The 25,379-nt window shown below is 33.8% G+C and overlaps 1 protein-coding gene across 7 annotated transcripts; it reads left to right on the top strand.

The window, feature by feature from the left end:
* The first annotated feature begins 31 nt into the window (after positions 1 to 31).
* On the top strand, positions 32 to 25,379 carry babo (TGF-beta receptor type-1 babo). Of its 7 annotated transcripts, none has more exons than XM_089727916.1 (9): positions 32 to 417; positions 5,929 to 6,040; positions 7,206 to 7,324; positions 9,651 to 9,893; positions 10,650 to 10,880; positions 10,988 to 11,155; positions 12,133 to 12,305; positions 13,178 to 13,411; positions 20,384 to 25,379. In XM_089727916.1, exons 1-9 carry the CDS (start codon positions 318 to 320, stop codon positions 20,513 to 20,515), a joined length of 1,512 nt encoding a protein of 503 aa, XP_089584042.1. In that variant the 5' UTR covers positions 32 to 317; the 3' UTR covers positions 20,516 to 25,379. The 7 variants fall into 7 exon arrangements, with proteins under 7 accessions (XP_089584042.1, XP_089584038.1, XP_089584046.1 ...); XM_089727912.1 differs by lacking the exon at positions 7,206 to 7,324 and adding an exon at positions 6,310 to 6,467 and having other exon boundaries at positions 9,666 to 9,893; XM_089727920.1 differs by having other exon boundaries at positions 33 to 417; positions 9,666 to 9,893.

The raw sequence follows: 25,379 nt of genomic DNA, 5'->3' as shown, positions 1-25,379 counted from the left end.
TTTTAATTATCTGTACTGCTTAATAAAAAGTTGTTCACTGATTCATTCACTCAAACCATTCAAAGCTATTTACCTTCCGCAGAGATACCTATCTAAAATTATTATTGTTATAAGTACATAGTTTTATTATATACTTAGGCTTAATGAAAAGTAACGAAAGCAATAAATTAAATTCGGGTAATAATAGTAAACGAAAAGCAATAATTGTATGTCCAATGAAAATGTCAAATGTTCCTAGAAGTATTAGAATATATCAATGGCCGTGTCTTTCTAGTGTCAATATTAGATTGTTTCTTCATACCGGACTATAAATTATAATGTTTGTAGCTGGTAATGTGATAATGAATACTTTTCGTCTAAAAAAATGGGTTATTCTAGTAATATTTGCTGTATATCGAATGTGGGATGCTGTAGACGGTAAGTGATAATTTATCTTTTTACTTGGATTAGGAAAATTCTTAACTTTTGACCCAGTAAAGCAACCTAAAATTCATATCCGCCTCTAATCGAAATTGATGTGAGTATTGATTGTAACGACGTTACCATTGTTCAGAGCTACAATGTTATATTTAATTATGTATGAAAAATGTCGAAAACATAATTCATACGCCGATAAGATAAAAATAATACTTAAACGTGATACAATATTTTTTTTGGGGTAAAAAGGAAAATCTAATCGAAAACCTTGAAATAAATTTACAATACAAACATTAGAAAATCCTATTTTTTAGTTAATCATGTTAAGGGGGTTATACATGGTACCTATTCAAGGTCGTCAAATCTAGAGTACAGCGACCGCGCAGAGTTCGCTAAATACGAAATTCTATTTGGGAAGCTCATTTGTAGTCTGGTGCTTGAGTGAGCTAGACATCTCTGGAACACTTCCTAAGTTTTGTAAAACTGTTAGGGTTTATTTAATAGCAGTTTAATTCTGTTAATAATATTGAAAGATGATTCGTCCTATGGGCTACAACATAAGTGCTTTTAGAAGTAAGTAATTTATGAAAAATTATTTAGAAAAATGGAATATTTTATAAATTTGTGAAAGAATTATTGGGCATGTTATTTAATATATAAGTACCGAAAATAAATATCAATAGTTACTTAGTAAGTAATTGATACAATGATAATTTCTTATGGTAGTGAGATTTGAAAGTGCAATTAAATTTTTTTCCTATACAAACTATAATTTCTACAAATTGAATATAATTTTTATTATTTAATAAAAGAATTAAAGCAGTATTAAGACACAAGTTTTAAATTAAAAAAAATATTAAATTGTTGCTAAAATAGGTCTGTAGAAAAAGTATTTGATTTAAAATAATAACTTTGTACATTAAAATTTGTTAACTGTGTACATACACATTTACTTTTATGCAATTGAATTGAAGTTTTGAACAGTTATTGACAGTTAATGGTATAGTTCTGGAATACTAACAATAACATATGATGTGAAAGTAGTTTTACCAGAAGACTATTTTACATATGTCTATTATAAAATATTATAAAATATATATCCATTATAAAATATTAAAATAAACATAGGAAAGTATGGTGTGGTTTTAACTTTCTTTAGAAGACTGGTCAGGAATAAGAGGAAATAATTTGAATTGTAAGAAGTTGCGTGAAATTGTTATTTATAAACACGAACTATACAAAAGATTGGCAACCTTGTGTATGATCACACCTACATATATATGGCAATAGACAATGCTATAGGGTCTAGGTATAAATTATTTATATATTTTTAAATGTTAAGTATTCAGTATGATTATACTATTTGAACATACAACGTAAAATAAAAATTATTCTATTTCTTTTTAACCATTTTTGTAATCTTATAATTCTAATGTATCCATGTTTGTCACTGAACTCCTAAATTGCTTGTCTACTTTTTGTCTGTTTTCAAGGCAGTTAGTTGTTGGATAGTTTGGATTTACATTTGCACCAAGTTGGTGTAGCAATCATTCTAAATAAGTTTTTTTAATATCACCCACACCCGTTTTCCTTTGGATTTAACAAGATTAAATAAGAAAATAAGATAGAATTTCATAAAAAAAACTGCCCACTTGCTACGTCAAAAATGAAATCAGAGAAGTTCAACTGTTCAACCCTATTTAATTTCGAACATGATAACTACGCTTTTTAAGTTATATTACGTAGTCTCAGATTATCAACGCCCACTCCAAATTCTGCTTTTGTTGAACTTCTTGTTAATTCATTTGAACATAATGTGCGAAGACAGTTGATTACAATAAATTACTAGGACATCCTCCTAGCGCCGAATATCAGGATAAAGGAATTTTCAGTATTTTGTGCGTATTTAAAACGATTTTCACAATTGGAGTGACGTTACCGACATTGTAGCGGTTTAACGCGTGGGATCATTCAGTGTAAACGTTTGTGACTACGAAAATTAACTTAGTCAAAGTGATGATACAATGACAACATAAATTAGTGGAGGAGTCTTTGATAACTACGCTAATTTCGTTAGTACACAGAATAAACTCATTGTAGTTTTAAGCCACAACAGACGTCTTACATAAATTTCAAAATTGCTTCAATAGTTCGTAATAACAGTTTAAATACACGATTAAAGAAATGTATCTAATACAGAATACGTAATAAATAAGAAGAAAATAGTAAATTTCGTTAAAAAGTGCCTAAACTGACAATTGATTTGAATCGATAGAACCATTTAATCATTAAATCGGAACAGCAAACAGATTAACCAACTTAATATCATAGTTGGATTGCCATTGCAATGCCATGATTCTTCATTAAGAATCATGGATCGTCAGAAGATTTTTTACATATTATTTTAATATTTCATTCATAATATATTCATTTATTTTATCTAACGACACACAGTTGTAACTTATTCTAAACTCATTCAATATCTAAGAATTTCAATAGATACAACAATTGAAGCTTAGTACTAAATAGTAGCAACGCGCTTATTTCAATCCTAGATTCCTTTCGCGCTAAAATTTTAGATAATGTAAAGTTTTTAAATTTTTACACAGATACTCTTAAATTTTTAAGGTATTAAAGAATCTCTATATTATTATCGAAAGTATTCTTCACGCGCCATTTCAGAATTTTCAGTCGGACAAAAGTCTCGTGTTTGTATTTTAATAAAGAGAAAATAAACACAAAAACATGAAAAAGAAAGTTAAACTGATAGACCCTTAAATTTTATTTGTGTAGGTATAAATTTTACGGTGTTTTGTCTGAGTTTCAGTTATCCCATTCGTGCACGATCAGGTGTTCCCTCCAAAATCTCATTCAAACCTTTGAAGGAGATTTAAAAACAAAACGCAACCATAACATTCTACCGGCTTGTAACACTAGTAAAGCAAATCTGCAATGTAGGTGGCCCACTTTATCCATAAAATGTACACTAAGCTATTTGAGATGTTATTGTTTTGGCGATGACGACGGGTTCGCTATGAAAACAATGGGGATAGGTTTCAAGGTAAAATAGAGCTTATCAATTCGTGTAATTGATATAATAACATTCAAGACCTTTTTTATTTGTTTTAATCAAGATGGTATTAGTTTGAACGACAAGACAAGTAGTGAAATTGGTCCGTTATTCTCTCGGAGATAGTTAAAATAGGTGTTCAGGGCTTATAAAATTATTGTTTGAACTAAAACGTCTGACAATATATAGATCAGTAACAACGCGAGTTACCTAAATGGGATTCGGGTCGCACCTTAAATTATTGTCCGGTATCGTCAATACCTTCTCTTTTTTTTTAATTGTCAGACGGGTCTAGTTTGACGTCTGAGATGAGAGGTCTGCATGTGTTTTAAATGCATTTTTATTGGTTTAATCGAATAATTTCTGTTTTCTATTACCACTAACAAATGATTCAAAAGTGAATCCAACAAGAATTTCATTGAATGGTTTTATAAAAAAAAAAAACTTAATCAAATATGTTCTTATTGCATCATGTTTTAACGGCCGTTTTCAAAGCAATTTATCTGTCAATTATAGTCCGCACAAATCACAGGAAATCATAAAGAAATCTATAAAAATCCTTATTTGCTGTATGTAAAGTGACTCCTCGAGTGAAAATATCTTGTTTCGCAACGTATTAAATTTATCCTTGATATTGCTGATGTTTATAGGCAATGTGTCGCCCCGACATCGATTCGAAGAAGCAAACGTTTCTGTTTTTGAACAGAAAAACACACTCGTACACACACACACACAAACAGTTCACATTATTTATGCGGATTGATTATGTATTATACTTATCTATATATTAATACGTGAAGCAAAAACTTTGTATCCCTTTTTACGAAATTTGCGCGGACGGAAGAGTATGAAATTTTCCACACTTATAGAGAATATAGAGAAGAAGTGCGCAATGCTAATATTTTTTTTAAATAATGCATAAAATATACATTAAATCAATAAAGAAAACATTACACACACTACATACCATGCATTTGACGCACACACGCATGCATACTATTTATTGTCAAACTTTTGTTATTGACGTCTGTTGTCAAATTGAGATTAAATATTGCTTGTCTTTGATTTTTTATAGTGTAGTCTTGGCGAAATTTGTGAATATAGAAGTATAAAATACAATCATAATAGTGTACAAACTTACAATTCCAATTAATTTAAGTATAGTCGAATTTCGACTACTGCGGGACCTCTAGTAACATCTAAAATTGTAGACACAATACTGCAATAGATAATACTGACAGACTAAAACATTTATTTTACAATCAAGTTGAATAATAAGATAACACGATTCACTTTAAATATACAGTGATTACTAATAATTATTTTCCTATAAATTCAACGATAAATACGATTTGTTTATAAATAATTAAACGGGACAATTTATGTAGTGAAATCACATCCTCTTATCGCAATAGTGTTCTAAAGTTTCAGACAATCGATCCGAGACTTTGTGTCTTCCGTAATAATTGTAATGTTATTTCGGTCATCGTGAAATCCTATAATTAAACTCTTAAGTTAGATTTGTTCACAGATAGCACACATAGTATTGGTAGTTTAATAACGTGTTTTTTTATTAATAGCGACGTCGCTATATCTTTGCGGGACTTTGTTAACTGATCTAGAGATTCGAGTAAAAGCCACCGCGTCTTTTATAATTGACAAGGCGCGAACCCCTCTGGAATGGTTACGTGTTGTGTACTATCCATTGCTGGGCGACCGTGTCAACCTATGGCTTCGTGCTGCGTACAAGAAGGACAAGACAACAAAAGCATTTTATCTTACTAGTGGTAGGACCTCTTATGAGTCCACACGGGTGGGTGCCACCACCCCGCCTATTTCTGCCGTGAAGCAGAAATGCGTTTCGGTTTGAAGGCTGGGGCAGCCGTTGTAACTGTACTTGAGACCGTAGAACTTATATCTCAAGGTGGGTGGCGCATAACGTTGTAGATGTATATGGGCTTCAGTAACCACTTAACACCAGGTAGGCTGTGAGCTCGTCCACAAATTTAAGATAAAAAAATAATAAAAAAAAATCATAAAATATGAACTCATATATTTTTTAAGTTATTAGCAAAATCAATAAACGATAAGTAACGACAACGGTATGACCCCTTCAGGCTGCTAATCTTCGGATATTTAAATATAAAATATTTTGTATACTTATTTTCGTAATCAGTATATTGCGTTTTTAGTATCGAACACAAAACAATTTACTTACTTCAGATAGTATTAAAACCAACACAAAGTGCATTTACTTATAAGATAAGAGAATATAAAAGCATAAGTATTATTTATGTTCTCTTCAATCAAAGAAGATGATTAAATATTAATAAACTATAATTTTTCATTGTGCTTAATGATATGTCTTGACTTTTGACGAATGAAAGTGCACAAGTGTTTTTTTTTTTAAAAGTAGAATTGAAAACAATTTCATTTTGCAGCTTTGAAATGTTATTGCAATAGTAAGAGATGTCCCAATTCCACCTGTGAGACTGATGGGTATTGTTTTGCCTCTGCCAGTTTTGAAAATGGAGCTCCAAAATATCAATACCAGTGAGTATAAATACTTTTTACATTTTTAAATGCGCATAAAATTTAACCAATACATGGCCAAATTTCCAATAGTTTTCAAATAAAAGTGTTTAAAACGAATAACAGAGGTACATATTAATATATTGCCAAATTAGAAGAAAAAAAAACAACAATAAAATTGGCAAACTCAAGTCAAAACAACGTTTTTTAAATGTTTTAAAAAAAAATCGGTATTGTCCATGGTCACAATAACCTAATGCATTCCTTTGGAATGATTGACGTTTCTGTAGTGAGGCGGCCTTAAGCTGTATGAACTTGAACGAATCGTTACCACCCGAGAATCCAGTAACATGCAAAAATCAATCGATCTATTGCTGTAAAACTGATTTCTGCAATTCCGATGAGATTACCCGACAGAAATTTTCTAAACTACACAACTCAGAAATGGGTAAGCTTATCCGAGCACATGTGGCCGTGTGATACTACTTGAACTTGCAGATTTTGAGTTTGTTTGATGTATTAGAGAAACATAATTGCATTGCCATTTCCTATTAAGTTTTGTGTTGAGATGCCAATACTCTAACAAATATCGCTTATGAATTAGTGATTTGAATATGTACCTACTAAGTATAAAGAACGCGCCGCCGTACCTCCGAGTCGCAATCGAATTAGTATGTTTTGAATGATGTGCCGTTCTCTTAACAAATTATATTTTTCGAGTGTGCGTTGGTTTTGCTTTAACCTACTAAACATAATGTATGGTGGTTCCACTTGCGGCGCAGCTGTCTCGACCTCAAATCGTCAGTGCCCATCGAGCACCCCTTCAGTTGCTCCACGACGAAAACTAAAAATGAGTCGTTGATGATAAGATGTTGTAAGGTACATGACATGTGCAATCGAGAGATACTCCAGGAGCTGCATCCGAAGCCGCCAGGTAGGAGCGACGTACAAGTAGCCATCGATGTGCCGCTAACTCTGCACATAGCTTCTGCCACCCGCATACGACGCCAGCAGCCGGTCCGGTGCAGGCTTGGTGTTCGGTGCAAGACTGCATGCCCGCCATATTTTTTTTTGTTTTGTTCTAATACGACTAAGTTTTATTTTCGTAGACCGGCACTGATCACCGTTAGGGCCATTAGGACACACGAGTTTATCCTGCGACTAATGTAATAATTTGTCGACGTAGATGTTGGGACCGTCACAATATATTCCCACCGGGGGACAAGCCCGTCTGGTGTCGCGAAGACGAACGCTCCGATATAATTTGCTGCGCCTCGGACTACTGTAACCGCGACATCTTCGCAGGTACGGTAAGGGTTCGGAATGTGTCGTCGGGGCGCATTGTTCGGGCAGCTTTCTTGTGATGTCCAACAATACGTAATGTTCAGTCCGATCATGTTGAAACATATGTTTAATGTTAACTTACTGATCTCAATTGAAAAAAACAGAGTCATCAGTTTGTCTTGCATGTGAATGTTGAATCAAATCATCAGATATTCGCCCCGTGGATCGTCCAATACATTTAGTTAATGTTCAGACTTGTGTTAACTCTGGGGCACTCCCTAGTGGTATGAATGTAGTAGACAGCCAATAATCCATGAAATAAAGCGCCATATCTGAGGAAAAAAAACAGGAAAGACATTTTGCGTAACGAAAGCTTTCCGAGGTATTTTTGTTATTACAAGTTGAATGATTATTGAAAGATATATTTAAAAAGTATCCGGGAATAATTGCATTTATAGCAATGGCATGATGGGAAGGCGACGGCATAGCAACAAGTTGAATATTCCTGACTTCATAAGGGTATGACAATGTACTTTTCACAGCGACGTTGTATATTTACGTAAGTGATCATGAGCCGGTTTTCTTGCTCTTAGCATGTGTAATATTCATATAGAAAAACTAACTTACACTCACAGTAGCTATTAACATTTGCCACTGAATTCTATACTTTCTTATCTTAACATATTTCAATCGACGGTGGTGGAAGTGTACTTTAATTGAATACTAACAGACTTGCGAGATTCTATCGGGTATTATTGAACTTTGGTAATAATGCACACTTCAACAACAAACAAACTTTTACATTGTCTAACAAGTATACGTATATAACCTCTTCAAATAATACAAAATATTCAGTAAGTCCGAGACGTACAAATATTCTGGGATCGGATTATGCGCAGCGGTTTCTATTTTAAGAGTATTTTATGCATCGTGAACGCATGTTTGCATGCGTTTGCATGTGGATTTTCATGTTTATGAAAAATATTTCACATAAACGGCACGTTAAGTAACTAGTATTATAATGAAGTTTAATCTGCTTTTAGAAGCTTAGTTTGCACATATCAAACTATAATTTAGAACCAAAATACAGAAAATACCCTATCGGTGGCGATATTAAATTTTGTCTGGAGATAACAAGGGGAGGTAGGGGTGTGAAGCATTTCAAGCGCATATAGGGACCGGTGGGGTGCTATTATTTAGGAAAAGATGGCTGCTAATAGAATCGACGAAGCCGTGCGACATGGCTGAGTGGGCGACGCCTTAGTGAACGGCGGAGAATTTAATAAAATTTGAAGAGCAGAACACTTCCGATAGATAATCCATTAAAGTTCATCGAGCCGATGTTTTAATTCATTTGTCTGCTATAGTAAAATTTTGTTTTGTGTTTATTATTTAATTAGCTGTACCAGTCCGCTTCGCTGGGCATTTAAAGTAAACATTATTGTTTTTCATCCCCACAAAGTTTCTGATCATTAATGCCCCCGCAACTGGTTTAGGGAGTCCAACACTCATATAAATATTAGCCTACATGTGTACATGTGTTTTCTACACGGATACGAAGTTTCAAGTCAATCGGATGCATGGTTCAGTAGTTGTAACGGAACATCCGTAAAAACTACTGTAGATTTCTATATTAGTATAGATTTTTTGTTCTTATCTTGCTCGACTAGGTACTTACTCATAGGTACTCTTTGTTATTAAATATGTTGAATTACGAAAAAGAAAATATATTGATTAAAATAAACTTTGAATTATATCAAAAGAACTCCGATACTTTTATTAAAACTGTCATAGAGAATAAATACGATTTTCATGCGATGCGATGTTTGGTTGAATATCAAATAAAATACAATTTATCACTGTTTAAATGTTTATATTATACTAATAGGGTGATACAGAAGATGATTCAACCTCGTCCTTGTGAAATTTGATAAAAATTCAAAACATAAAAAAGGGTTTTGATTTTGATATCGTCTCACAAACGATGCCAAATAAAAAAGGATCATTCTCAATTCGGGGTTCGGTATGTAAGTTATACGAATAAAGCTGTCACAATTTAAAAGTTAATTTTTCTTGTTCATATAAATACCCATGAAAATGCTTGAGATAATTAAGGAAGGGCGTTTGTGTATTTTGGTTTAATCTTATTTTGCTTAAACAAGATTTTCATAATATGTTTTTCAGCAATTCAGGTAAAATTATACAATTTTTTATTTTTATAATCAATGTCGTTTGAGTACTAAGTAAAATTAAAAAAAAATATGTATGAAAATACATAAATTTGGAATAACCAGATCTTAAAAGTCATTGTATCAACGAAAATTACGATACCCCGAATAACGTGTAGAATTCTGGATCAAAGAGACGAGCCCGACCGCGACGGCATGGCAGGTTGTGCCTTGGATCATGGGACTTGTTGTATTCGCCATATGCGTCGCTTTAAGTCTGTGGTGGGCGAAGAAATGGCGAGCCGACGGGAAACGACCGCCACGACCTTACCCGGATGAGGACGAGACCAAACACATACTTAATACACCCACCACCACTATCAGAGATATGATTGAACTAACGACGTCTGGCTCTGGATCTGGTAAGTCATAATTCAATTTCGTCCAGGCCACTGGCAATCTATCCTAGAGAGACGAGAAATTCCAGTTGGTTAGCGTCGCTGCCATTAAATATCGTCTCTCGTGCTACGATAAATAACTCAATTAAGAGTCACTTACGGGCTAGACGCTATAGTTCAATATTCGTCGAACCCGGTGCAAACTTGTTCATAATTGAATGCACCGAATGATATTAATAAATAATTGGCAAGGTACGCGCGCCGTCTCGTAGGAAACTCGAGACTATTAAAATTAAAATTTTCTGCAATGTAATTACCGAGAGGGTGCGGGTCGTGAAATTGAAACGTTAATTGTTTTAAGCAGAGTTTTGTTTTGGTGCGCGTACATTGTACTTATGTTTGTTTGTTTGTTTGTTGTTCGTTTAAAGGCAGATGAACTCGCGACACGCTGGTGCTACGTGGTTATTGGTTAACCATTAGTAACACAGACAGCATAACGTGAAATAATGCATTATTGATTTAGATTAGAGAATGCAAGACTGTGGTTCTGGCCTTTATGAGCTTATAATAAGCTTCAGTAATTCCACGTACATCTTGGTGAACGAAATTTTGTTTCACGACAGTGCACCTTCATCGGTGAATTCGTTCGTGAAAACATGTTAACTTCTTATAGTTTTCGACCTGCCACATAATTAACACATTAGTAGCGCATGAATACGCCAAACGTCTATTCAATAGGTATTGATCACAAAAAATAGTCTGTCAAATGTTGTGTATCAGGATTACCGCTTCTGGTGCAGCGAAGTATCGCACGCCAGATCCAACTGGTGGACATAATTGGAAAAGGTCGTTTCGGCGAGGTGTGGCGCGGTCGTTGGAGGGGTGAGAACGTCGCGGTTAAGATATTTTCATCTCGCGAGGAATGTTCTTGGTTCCGGGAAGCGGAAATTTACCAGACTGTGATGTTGCGGCATGAAAATATCCTTGGGTTCATTGCGGCTGATAATAAAGGTTAGACGGGCTATGAACATAACATTAAGCTAAACGCTACAAACAGAAACAAATTGCTTAACTATATTTTTTATTTTGGTAAGTTAATTACGAATTTACGGTAACAGATAATGGTACGTGGACGCAGTTATGGTTGATAACTGATTATCATGAAAATGGTTCTCTATTTGATTTCCTCACCGCAAAATCAATCGACTCGAACACGCTCATTAAGATGTCCCTCTCCATCGCAACTGGACTAGCTCATTTGCATATGGACATTGTCGGCACAAAAGGTAATCAAAATAACTTACTTATAAATTAAAAAAAACGAATTTTATAAGTTATTCTAAATAAGATACAATAACAAATATGATGTGTTGAACTGTGAATTCCAAATCCAAGCATATTTTTCTAAACTAACTTTAATTTTACTAAAATAAAAAATAAAAATATTTTTATTTGTCCAGACTTGATCCTCTTAACTGATTCTTACGACTTAGACGAGACTTAAAAACACGTAGAAGTTTTCCCACACAATAGAATAAGCTTCTTTCTCAATGATTTTAAAAATAGAATATTAAAAAATATCGCTGGAAGCGAGTCAATCGCGAACAGGATTGCAGATACATTTAGTCAATACATAAATCGAGAGCATCTTGATAAGAAATCTATTGTGGAGGTACCTACCATCAATGTTCAAACGTTTTAATTTTGTAATTTGTTAGATTTAATTATAACGATAGTTAACCAACTATATTTTTGAACTAATTTTTCGTATTTCAAACAGTATTTGATTGAGCTACATAATTGCGTCACATGTACTTGAAAATTTACGTTTTCATCATAACATTAGTTGAATAACAACAAACTTTAGTTGACGAAAGTTCTTGTTTTCAGTACAAATCGCGAGCGTAGTTTGCTCGTAATATATTGAAATTTTATTAATTTGATTATTAATGTTCTCGTGCGTGGTTCAAATGTAAGGTTTCATCTTGACTTGTAAATTTAGAAACATCAGGTACACGCTCGTTCGAATATAAACTAATTATATTAACTGTTACTACATGGAAGCACAAATATGTGAGTAAATGTACCGAGCGGGTATAAAGGTAAGCGTGGGTGCCCTTACATGTGCGCCGGAAAGCGTGCTTACTCGAGTATGGGATTGTACTTACATTTCATATCTAATAATAGAATTTCTCTGTAATTATGTTCCGGAATTTTTACACAATTTCGGTTGGGATACAAAAGAGGCTTATTATTTGAACAGGAAAGCCGGCTATAGCTCATCGGGATCTCAAATCGAAAAACATATTGGTGAAAAGCAACTTGTCTTGTGTGATCGGGGATCTCGGGCTTGCCGTGCGCCACAATGTCTCGAACGACTCTGTTGATGTACCGTCGACCAACCGTGTGGGCACCAAGCGGTACATGGCGCCGGAGGTGGGTACAAATGTTGGAGGCCAACATACTTTACAATGCGAACCTTCTAACCAGCACTTGTTTTATCATTTACGACTTCTTATTAAGCGACGATTGTTTATATAAGATGTTTTTATTATTGGCGAATTTTTTGATTTATGCATGTGCCAATGCTTTTGCATTTGTAATCGCTTGTTTATACTATGATATCGGCACGGGATTGGTTACAATAAATTCCGTAACACGTGGCAGGCACATCCAGAGTTCAATGGTTTCGTTGCGTTTATTCAAATGTAAAATATAGGTTACATTTGAATAAATGCAGGTTTGATGACTCGGTCACCCGTCTCGTGTTATGCAAATATCGAATGTGCATTGTTTACTTGCATACTGTTCCCGCATGCATAATGCATTTCGTTTCTTCCCGATCCGTCAACCATTTCACGTTTGCCTTCCGTAATATTGAAAAATTTCAATATTTATTTGAATAAAGTTTGGGTTTAATGATTTTTGAACTAATGCTTAATATTTTCCCAAATAACAGGAGATTCTCAATTCCACTCTTTTTTTTTAATGTGCTACGTCTGAACTCTTTTCTAGATGAACGACTTTTTTACTCTTATTTAAAAATAAACCTATTGTTTCTCCTACGGTACCGTCTATAGATCTTACCAGTAGTATTTGATTTAACCTTAATATGGATATTTAATTGACTTTGACCGCAGTGATAAAATTCTCATTTTTATTTTGTTGAATCGATTTTCTTTTTTTGTTAACTTATTGTGTATTATGTGACGTTTATGATTCGTAAAAAGCTTTTTCTGCCCACCTTGTTGGTTGCATTAGACTAACCTGTTGAATACAGAAGCAAAAAAAGATGTATCTTCCTTTAGGTATTAGATGAAACGATGGACACGCGGCAGTTCGATCCTTACAAGCGTTCGGACGTCTATTCATTCGGCCTAGTGCTGTGGGAGATGGCTCGTCGCTGCGGTAACATGCCGGACGATTACCAGCCTCCTTATTACGACTGCGTGCCACCGGATCCGGCGCTCGAAGACATGAGACGCGTTGTATGCACCGAGAAGCGAAGACCGAACGTACCTAATAGGTGGCACTCTGATCCGGTGAGTACAATAATATAGCAATACGGTAATCCGGTATGTATAACGCGGTATGTTGGTTCAGCGTTATAGGAAAACGTGTTATAGGGTATTCCCGTATAACGCGTTTTTACGACCTCGTATAACGCGTAACACGTATAAATGATACATCACGTTTAACTTTTAGCGATTTAATTTTTTTTACGTGAAGCAAAAACTTTGTATCCCTTTTTACGAATCTTGCGCGGACGGAGGAGTATGAAATTTTCCACACTTATAGAGAATATAGAGAAGAAGTGCACAATGCTAATATTTTTTTAAAAGAATGCATAAAAGATACATTAAATCAATAAAGAAAACATTACACACACTACATACCATGTATTTGACGCACACACGCATGCATACTATTTATTGTCAAACTTTTGTTCTTGACGTCTGTTGTCAAATTGAGAATAGATTTAAATAATGTTAGTCTTTGTTATTATTTTTTATAATGTAGTGTTGGCGAAATTTGTGATTATAGAAGTATAAAATACAATCATAATAGTGTAAAAACTTACAATCCCAATTAATTATAGTCGAATTTCGACTACTGCGGGACCTCTAGTTTTTTTTATTTTAAATAAAATTAGTAAAAATAAAACTTAACCTACATACAACTTTTAATACACAAATTTAATAAAATAATTTTATTTTTTTAATAACACAATTGACACACGTGCAAAGGTACGCGAAGCTAATTATGAACTGCACTAATTATTATAAATTTCACAGTATAGACATATCTATGTGGGCAATCCCCGCGTTATACGGGGGATTGAAATCAGGTAATGTAAAACGTAGCACCCGCGTTATAGGGGTACCCGCGTACCGGGTGTAATATAGCTGCGTCTAATCTAATAATTAATAAACATCACAATTTGAATGCTCATTTAGAGATTAGAGAAACCTCAATTGGTATGGTATTCGGTTCAAACCGAAGCCGATCCGTCGTAAAAACTTACAGGATTAGGACACCGCGCGGCTTGCCTACATTGCGATTAATTAATTCTTAATTAATTCTTAATCTTAATCTATTATTCTTGTATCAGCTAGTCATCGGATCAATTATTATTTATATAATTTCGGTAGGATTAATTATATTTGAATTGTCTCGTGGCTTCGGTTTTACGCGTTTATATATTTAGCGCGGTATGTGTAGGTACAGAGGAATGAAATTAAGTAACAGCCATCGGTGTAATTCATATTTGTTTGAGAATGTTTGCAAACATGGGTGAGCCACGCACAGACTGGACGCCGTCTGTGCGTCAAAATGAACGTTCAATTTCTAATTAGTGATAGCGAATCAACAATACGTACATCTATACTCTATACTTATATATAAATCTACAGTGGTTTTTACGGATGTTCCGTTATAACTACTTAACCATGACTTGAAACTTGGTATCTATGTAGAAAATACATGTACTTAATGCATAGGCTAATATTTATATGAGTGTTGGACTCCCTACACCAGTTGCGGGGGCGTTAATGATGAGAATCTTTTTGGGGGGGGGTGAGAAATAATAATGTTAATTTTAAACGCCCAACGAAGCGGACGGTACAGCTAGTGCATTATGTAACGGTGATGTTAACTATCCGGATTTACAGGAAAAATAATTATTTTGGTCTTTCCTTGAGGTTGCTTTATATTTTGTTGCCAACAAAAGTAGTGCTTTAATAATTTCGTAGACCAAACACTGCGCGCTTTATCTTTTGGGGACCCTGTGGATATAAGACAACATCTGAACGCGGTTGTAATTTTTGGGCATTTTATTGATTTACGAAACAAAATAAGAGCGTAGTTTTCCGTGAACAACTCTCGTACGTTAGATGCATTTAATATATTTCAATAAAAACAACGTGTCCTGCAAAATATTTTCAATTTATTCAGTTTAGCAATTCAAAATTTCGATTTACACGACAAGCGTCGTCTTAGCTGCGAGCTTATCACCTCGGGGGCCGGGGATGTTTGAAAACGTATTCCTATGATTCAATTTTTCTTTGTGTTGATGCGAGATTTCGAAATAGATTCGAAAATTCGAGATTTTGAAACATTTAAAGAATACTTTTAATAGCTTCAATCTTTGTGTATCTGTTTTTTATAACAATGGTTTTGTTTGATAGAAATACGGTTTATGAGATGTACATTACGAAAACCAAACTCATATATAGCAAATTTCTAGACGTCGATTTATTTATATACTAGACGATGTTTTTTTTTTGATAACGCCATCTCGTCTTTAAAGCAGTTAGTTGCTCTCAATTAAGAAAAATAGTATTATTATTCGCCAATAGATGTCGGGAAGAGTAATAAAGTTGATTATCGATAAAGTTGATTATTGGAAACACGAATAAAACAACATTTTCTGCAAATAAATCGTAGCTAGATCGATTTATCGTCCCCGAAATCCTCTGTATACTAAATTTTATGAAAATCGTTGAAGCCGTTTCCGAGATTCAGATTCTATTATTATACAAGAATTGCTCGTTTAAAGGTATAAGATTTAGTGTTCGACGTGTGGATGGTTTGTGTTTGTCGTGTTAGTGTGTTTCCGATGATAACTAAAGAGAATCATAGCTTGCGTCTAGACGTAGCGATTCTTTCCGATAGCGATCGATCCTTCAATCGATTCGTATCGAATTATGTAAATTGATTTTATAAGGAAAGCTATGTCGAGCAGATCGGTTTTCAAAAATCAATCCATATTCCGTTTGTTTGAACTTTTACTCATATCGAAAACAACACAGACGCAAGAGTCAATAACTTACTCAGGTTAACTTTTCCTAGAATACAAACACATTATCGAGAACTACGAACCAAAAAGCTATACATCAAGATAGATATCACACAATATCAATTTTTAAAATGGTAACGCATTTTATTTGTATTCAAAAAATTCATGATGCTATTTTAAGGGGGAGGTGATTAATAATAAATTTATCTTTAATTAGCGACCCGCCCTCGCTTCGCTTCGGAAACATTAAAACACACATGAAACCAAAAAAATAAATTAAAAAAAAATTAAAAAAAGTAGTCTATGTTCATCAGGGACAATGTCGGCTTCTAATGGAAAAATAATTTTTCAAATCGGTCCAGTAGTTTCGGAGCCTATTCGAAACAAACAAACAAACAAATCTTTCCTCTTTATAATATTAGTATAGACAAAGTCTTAAAGGGCGCGAACGAGTACCTAAGAAATGTACGAACGAAAAAGAAGAAAAAAAAACCTACAAAAGCAATATTGGTAATTTTAAATATAGATTCGACTTCAGGCGCTGTTGAAAAATGCATAGGTACTTTATAACTCTTCAAAATTATATAGGGTCACGTTGTGTTCATACGACTATGGTGGTCGTTTTAACTGGCAGCTTCATGTTTCAGTTAAGCACGCAGAGCCATAAGCAGCCGCAACGAAAATAAACTTGAGTCTGCAACATTATTTTGTCTGTTTGTAAACAATTTTTAGCTTCGTGTATTTTGTTACTAAATGTGTTCTCCCCTTTCTATTCAAAGGCATTAAAAATAGGATTACGTTCTTCGAATTCTTATTTTGAATTCAAAAGAAAATGCCTTGCCATTTTATTTGAATTCAAAGATGAATGTTTTATACGTTTTTTTAAACTGCACCGAATGTAGACAATCGAAAATATACCGTTGTTCTTTTAGTTACACGACAAAAATATATTGTTTATTTTAATTTATAGCATTAGGTTATATGTTAGTTTGAGATTTGCGTCTCAGATATTTCTAATATTTTGTCTGTTGTTTTTCCCGTGAAGTAAAGCGTTTGGTCGGCTTTATTAGTCTATACCTTTATCGAGTATGTAAATAAAGTGCCAAAAAGACTTCGCCTTTATGAACATTGTCGAAAATGTATTTTACATATTTGTATTTAGGTTTACAAAATTTAATAAACACAATGTAACTGATTGTCCTCGAGCCCCCAAAACATAAAACATTCTTTCATTAAACGACATAGATTTCTACTTGTTGTCGTAATAAAGTCACTCAATACATTTTTACGTAATTCAAGTAATCCATAATAAGGTAATCTTCGAAGGCTGGAGACTCCGCGCTTTTCCGAATTCTTAATCATACTTGGTGTGACAATCACACACACAGCTATGTTCGGTGTAACACAAAAAATGTCACCCAAATAACAATTAATATGAAAACCGGATTACCTCCAAACTAATTCCGTAAATACGAATTTCCACGTTTTATGGACATGCACATATGATGTAGCGATAGCCATCATAGAACAAAATAGATCCAGCACAAACCAGAATCTCGCTAACTTTCAAGATAACCTTCACATTATTTAAACAAGTTCCGATGACAACATTAGGGCCGTCGGTACATACCGTGCACAATGACCCGTATTGTCGTTTCCTACGAACAGTAAAGTACTCAGTACTGACTCGGACCGACATCGAATTCATTTCCTCCCCCTTAACTGGTACGGATTTTATTCAATAGAAACGAATACGCCAATGAAACCGTATAAAAAAAAGTACTTACTGGTGGTAGGACCTCCTGTGAGTGCGCACGGGTAGGTACCACCGCCCTGCCTATTTCGCCCGTGAAGCACTAATGCGTTTAGGTTTAAAGGGTGGGACAGCCGTTGTAACCATTCTTGAGACCTTAGAACTTATATCTCAAGGTGGGTGGCGCATTTACGTTGTAGATGTCTATGGGCTCCAGTAACCAGTTAACACCAGGTGGGCTGTGAGCTCGTCCACCCATCTAAGCAATAAGAAAAGTAGTCTTGGAAAACTAAACGGTCTATCCAATTAGATTAGTGGGCTCTAGTACAAGATTGTGAATGCTTGGTCTAGACACCAGGATTTTTAACCTGAGACGAGTCACACGCATATATGTTTTAAGTTTTGAATTTTTATTCGCTTAAGGAGTCGAGTGTGTAAAATAGTTTCCAAAATAAATAAGCTTGTATATCATTCGACGGAGCTCGCGTTGTATATAATACTCTGATGTTTAATTACATATTCAGATGCTCTAGGATACCCACGACTGTTGCATTTAAATTTTACAATGAATTTGATATTCATATTTTTTTTTATCTCGCTTATGTTTCCATAATATTATTTGAGATATTTGAAAACGCAAAACTAAAATGAGTTCCGTATTTGATTAAATATTGTTTTTTATTGCGTTAGAGGTGGGTAAATGACCTCACGTCACACCTGATGTCGTTGCTACCGGAGATTGTGGGACACGAGTTCTGTCTCAACGGTACAACAGTTGTTGTTATTCCAACATACAAGCCTTGCATCTATGACTGCGTCGTAGTGAAAATGGTCATACTACCTAATTTAACCCAATATTCATTTATGAGCGTGCGTTTTTATATGAAGGGGTGTAAAAATCGTAAAACATTTGTAAACACGCAAAGGGATAACGACTTTTATTAATTAGTATGAATAGTATTTCGTTGATAACATCTATCTTTTTCTTCTATATATATAAAAATGAATTGCTGTTCGTTAGTCTCGCTAAAACTCGAGAACGGCTGCACCGATTTGGCTAATTTAGCTCTTGAATTATTTGTGGAAGTCCAGAGAAGGTTTAAAAGGTATAAAAAATATGAAAATGCTCGGAATTAAATAAAAATAACAATTTTGTTTTCCCTTTGACGTGTCCCCCGTGTCGGACGGATTCTTTTTGTTTGTTTTAATTTTATTTTATACAAAAGTTTAGGTCTTTTATTTATCGATTGAGGCACTACGAAGTCTGCCGGGTCAGCTAGTAATATACATATATATATATTGCGGTAGGCTCTGCACTTGGCATTGCTGAAGTGCATGGGCGACGGTAACCTCTCACCATCAGGTGGGTCGTATGCTCGTCTGCCTACAAGGGTAATAAAAAAATTAGATATATATACATATAACATATACGATAACATAATAATATGATAATAAAAACATTTACCATGAAATCGCATTTCGATTTTCACCGTTCGAATGATTGCCTAGTATGGACTCTCTAATTTTCTTCTCGTGTGTTCCAGTTTCGAATATAACTTAGAGTACATGCGCATTAGGCGATCAATTCGATTCTGTGTTTTCTAACGCTATGAGCCTCTAAGCTCAATTTGTCTAATTTTGGCACACGAATGCGTTAGGATTTTTTTATATAAACGCCAGCGTATGAAACATTAAAAAGTCTTAGAACCATCTATTGTGTGTTTGTGGTTTTTTTTTGCTCAATACGTTAGTGCTAACGTGTACTAAAGTCTTCATTCGTTAGGACAAACTATGTAAACCCAAACGTGAAACTAAACTGCTGATATTGATACGATACATTATAATTATTGTTAGATTAGTTATCAGTGTCACAGTTATTTTCGTTATGTTGATGGCTTGAACCAATGAACTTTTGCGGAAATACATCCACTATGCGCAGTTAATGCGTTATGATTATATAGAGAGGTGAAAGGCTATTTGGTTTAAGCGACATTTCGCTTATTTATATTTATCTTTGTAATTAATTGTGCATTTGATTTGGTATTATTAACATCAGTAGTTCAATGTTTTTTTGTTGTGTTTTACTCTATTGAAATAGCTCAAGTTTTTTTTTTTAGGTGTGGTATTTTTTCCAAATTTTAAACTTTAAATGGCTTGGCTGTAATGTTGCAAAAAATGTTAACCCTCAGACACAGCCCATTGAGTTTCTCAGTGGTTCGCGTTTCTGATCCGGTGGTAGATTCTGCGAAGCACGGCTCTTGCTAGGGTTCGTGTTAGCAACGTCGTCAGGTTTGAGCCCCGTGAGCTCACCTCCTAGTTAAGGTTCCGCTGATATAGCCTCTCAAGGCTATCAGCTTAGGCAGGAAAAAATGTCGCTTAACCCAAACAGCTCTTCACCCTTCGATATGTGTGTGTTTGATGTTTTTGTATATGTTTATAACGGTAAATGTGTAAAATAATTAGGTGCTGTCAGGAATATCAAAGGTAATGAAAGAATGCTGGTACCAAAATCCGGCGGCCAGGTTGACTGCGCTCCGAATCAAGAAAACCCTTGCCAATGTCGGAACAAACGGCGCAGACTACATCAAACTTTGAACTAACTGCACCAGTGCTAATTTTAACTGAACTATGATCTTTTTTTACACTGTGGTCAAATTTAGAAGGTATTATGCAACTTTGGTATCTAGACGTACACAACCGTGTTTCCATTTCTTTTTTGAAAGGTAATTTTATACTTGAGACCTTAGAACTTATATCTCAAGGTGGGTGGCGCATTTACGTTGTAGATGTCTATAGGCTCCAGTTACCACTTAACACCAGGTGGGCTGTGAGCTCGTCCACCCATTTAAGCAATAAATAAAAAATAATAAAAAAAGAATTTATATTTGAAAGGTCATTGTAAGATAAGATAATATTCCTATTTAAATTAACTTGAAATTCAATTCAACTTCTTTTCAACTTGTCTTTAAGAAAAACTAAATAAATTTGAATGATTTTATTTCCGTGTATTCGAATTTTGAACAGAAATCGTTTAGACATTGTTTTAATACGAATAAGAGAACTTGATTTATTCCGCAAAGTCCATAGTTCAGTTTGAAGTCTTTTTTTTTGTTATCTATTTAAAATAATGTGAGCTCTGATCGCCCGAATGCAAATGGCACTTTATATTTTTTCTAGATTTAGTTAATTCAAGACTGAAATAATTAAACATATAATTCTTAATACATTTATACTTGCTGCTTTTTTTTTTTGTACTGATCGTTTGTCTGTTTTTAACGTTAATAGAATTCTTTGGGAGATCAGAGCCGTAAGTCTGGTCTAGTGTTTAGACGTTTTGTTATTGAAACGTTAAGTGTCCTTCTTATCGTAACGATGTTGTGTTCTGTTCACTAAGCTTTGTTGTAGTGGATACAAGTTATTATAGTTTTGGACCTGACATGTTCCAGTTTATACTCTGTTCATTATCGAACAGCGGTAGTATAGGCAACGATGCCACTTAGGACGAGCTACCGTACATGTTTGGTTATTAATGGTTGTTGTGTGTAATTCTAGTTAGTTCTTCTCGGGTCGGTTATTATGCTAAGAATAGCTTTCGTGTTAGTTGAGGTATAAACTAGTCCATATTATCAGTAGTTGTGATTTTAACTTAAAAAAAAAAAAAAGAATTAATAAAACGTAAAATGAAAAATATATTATTATTATTATTTATACTGTATACACTTTATATTACGTTATATTACTTTATGTGTATTTTATACATTGAGAAAGCAAGCGAATACAATTTATTTCGCAGATACGTATTTCAAGCCTTATTACGCGAAGGCTTTATGTTAGGTTAGTGTTCGATTTTAATTTTTAAGTTAATTTCTCATTTCAAACTTATATAATATATTTTTTTTTAGTATGGAAAAGTCAAACTTTAGAATACGCGTCTTAAGATATAAAGAATCGGTATTTACGTAGTCTTAACAACAATCTATATACATAGAATTGATTGTCGTTTTAAGCAGCAGATATCCGAACTGCTGTAGATAGTATAACTTAGCGTGATAACCGAGTTCTTAGGCCCACACATATTTGAATCGTAAGACGGCATTTACTTAAGACACGTGTATTGTTTGCTTGTTTTTTTATTCTTCTTCTTTTAAATTTGAGTTGAGTCGCGAGTACGGACCTGAAGCGTGCTGGGATCGCGTTCGACTAGTGCATGCCACCTCGCTCTACCTCAGATTGTATCAGATTGGAGCATTTATTGGAAGTAACATGAAGCGCTCCCGTGCTCGTTTGTAGTGATATATTTTTGTTACCAAGTGCGTAATTTTAAACTTTTATTAGCTGGGTTATATAATTCAATTTTATTTTCCGTAAAATAAAAATAACAGATTGAGACATCGTTTTTTTTTTTTTTTTTTATAATTATAATATTTATTTTTGTACACTACGTTTTCTGTGATACGAGAATGAACCGCGGCTTTTATTGTAGGTTTAATATGTTAGTTCAATGACGTAATCACTAATGTTATGTTTTACATGAAACCGATTTCTTATGTTTCCTCTTGAACAGTTAGTTTGTTAAATGATTATGATTTCATATCCCGTAAAATGTTACGCCAGATTTATTACTTTGTTGTTCGCTTCTCGTTACAGAGACGCTTGTACCGCGATCGAGTTTGACATGTGACGTATTGACGTATTTTAGAATGTCAATTTTAAAACGTATTAGAGGCAAACGTTTCCTGAAACGATTCCCATTTGTACCTTTCAAATCGTTAAAGTTTTACATTAATTATTAATATTACCGGTTGCCTAAGAATATTTGAGATTTTTTAACCATATTTTATTAGCAAACTTCTATTTCTGACAACGTTTTAACATCTAACAAGGTAGTGTGCTTAATATGAGCGATTCGTATGAATCAAACCCTTACTGTGTAGGTGGAAAAACTTAATCTTAAATAACACGGTGCCCACTTTTTGTAAGTTTATCGAAAATAGAATACAGAAAACTTATGGAATTAGAAAAATTGTTTTCTTGTAAATGAAACCGGGAGGTGTCCTCTTTACACAACTTATCCTAAACCTTAGGATTTATAAGTGGATAGACTTTTTTGTAATTTTTATACGTATAGTAATTTTAATTATTTATTTTTTGTGTTCGATTTTTTCTAAATAACCCTACTTACTCGTATATTTATTTATATTTAATACAAATCGACGTTCATACGTTATTTATATATAGAAATAATTTTATTTTACGAGACCGATAGTACTTCGATGTACAATATAAGTAAAGGCTTAGATTTCATTATTATTTTATTTTAATTTGTGTACGTTTAATGTCAGTCTTATACAGAGATAATAAATATTCGTCGATGGTGAACTTACGAGACTGATTCTTTGTAAATTGTAAACCTAATGTTCGTTTATATTTGAAAGCGATCTTCGATGTGACGCTCGCCCGCCACGCATCCACAATTCGATGTACTTACATGCACGTGATACGCGCAAACTATATCATTAACTTAAACAAGTTTATTAATAATAAAATTGCATCAGTTTCGTATAAATGAATGATATCGCGAAGATTTGATAAGTCGGCGCGAACGGGAAAAACGTAATGCGGTTTATTAAATAAACACGTTTGTTGCGAAGCGTTGAGTTTATTATTATTTAAACGCTTTGCGCTTTTTGTTGCATCACGGCGTCTTAATTAATTCGGTGCTGGTATAGAGGCGTGGGTGTTGCGTCGTTGATGAGCTTAGCTGGTTTCCGAGACTCTGAAATAACCGTAACGCTCGCAGTACGAACAGATTAATCGTAACGAAAAACTTAAAACGAATGATCTCTTGAATTTTGAAATGTACATAATAATTCGTAACGAAGGGTAAAGTTTGTAATAAAAGTGACACGCGCGGCTCCCTCGAGACGTTTGCCCAATTACATCGTAGATGTAATTTCCTCAGCGTCGTCCGTTTTGAATTTAAGGATTTAGATTCGTTTTAAGTGATGCAGACGAGAATGATAAATAAACTGTAGTACTGTCGTTATTCGAACAAAAGAGTTTTTCTAGTTGAGAGTTTACAAACGCGCACACTATAAAATAATATAATTGTTTGTTTTAGTAACATAAAACCAATGCTATCGATTTAAATACGTGCGTACCTAACTTAATTATAAAGAATATTAATCGGTTAAGTGATATTGAATAGCAATCTTACCTATGTACCTCAAATCGTAAATTATTCAGAGTATATGTTTTAATGCGTTTTAGAAAGTATATAATATGAAAATTATTTTTGTATGTTACTTAACATACGTACGCGGTGCTAGTGTGTTTTGCACAGCCCTTCGCGTTGTAACTTACGGACTGTTGAAAAACTACTGAGATAAGCAATAATGATACTTCCGAAGAGATATTTAATTTTTTTTAATTAGGTTTATTAGTAGGGCCGTATAACTTATAAGCAATCAGAAGTAACTGAAAATGTAGTAGGTATAATATATTTATCAACATAATTATATATTTCTATTATTATAGGCGTTTTTTGAAGCCTGATATATTTTTGTCATTTTACGTAAGAATTATATTAATTAATAAATGTATGTTGGATTAGGAGACCTGATTTGATTTAAAAAATTATGTATTGCAACTAAAACTAGCTGTAGTATTCACGATTATTAAGTTATTATTGGGATAACAAGATGGCCGGATAAGTAGGAATCCAACGTATATGGTAGAGCACTATAATTATACGATTAGAAATTTGTCAATTTATACATACACTTTATTCGACTAGATTTGTGCATTAACAGTTTTCAGAAAAAGAAAAAAAAAATCCTGGGTGAAATTATTCTCCAAAAGCCTGTTTCAAATTGTTTTCATTTAAATTTATTCAAATTTTGATGTTAGATATTTAGCGTAAGTGTTTTTTCCAGTAAAATAAATCGACATTTTACTAGCGAACGACATTATGTAATAATGGAAATGTAAATTGAGAATCGAACATAACTTAATATAACTCGAACCTGAACCTGATCGCAACATAAAGAAATAACCACTTAAAAAAATACAGTTCGCTAGGCTGTAGATGCAAATTGTGTCCGTAGATAAAATATGATGTCTATGCTCTTGTAGTTGCTAATATTATTCTAGACTAAGTGGTTATGTTCAGATTGATGTCATAATAACAGATCTAAAATCTTGGTACTACTTACTTATTTGTTTCTAAAAATATATGATGAGCAATACCAAAATAGTACAATTCATTATGTTGAAAATGCAATATGGATATGTATTTAGAGCGGCAGCGGCATTTAACGTGCAAGAGTGAATTCTGTTTTATTCCAAATAATATGTTTTATTTACTATCTGTAAATACCACTTATATAATTATTCCCATTGTGTAATTTTATAAATTGGTTATGGAGTGAACTAATTAAATAAATAAAGTAAAACAGCA

The sequence above is a fragment of the Bombyx mandarina genome, chromosome 01, assembly GCF_030267445.1.
Source record: "Bombyx mandarina strain Sakado chromosome 01, ASM3026744v2".
NCBI classification, from domain to species: domain Eukaryota; kingdom Metazoa; phylum Arthropoda; class Insecta; order Lepidoptera; family Bombycidae; genus Bombyx; species Bombyx mandarina.
This window is presented reverse-complemented; position numbering and strand designations above follow the sequence as displayed.

Coding starts and splice junctions, on each gene's coding strand:
- babo (XM_028183777.2), top strand. CDS start 318: ATGTTTGTAGCTGGTAATGTGATAATGAATACTTTTCGTCTAAAAAAA. Junction 6,954..9,650: donor GCTGCATCCGAAGCCGCCAG/GTAGGAGCGACG, acceptor AATAACGTGTAG/AATTCTGGATCAAAGAGACG. Junction 10,881..10,987: donor CATTGCGGCTGATAATAAAG/GTTAGACGGGCT, acceptor TTACGGTAACAG/ATAATGGTACGTGGACGCAG.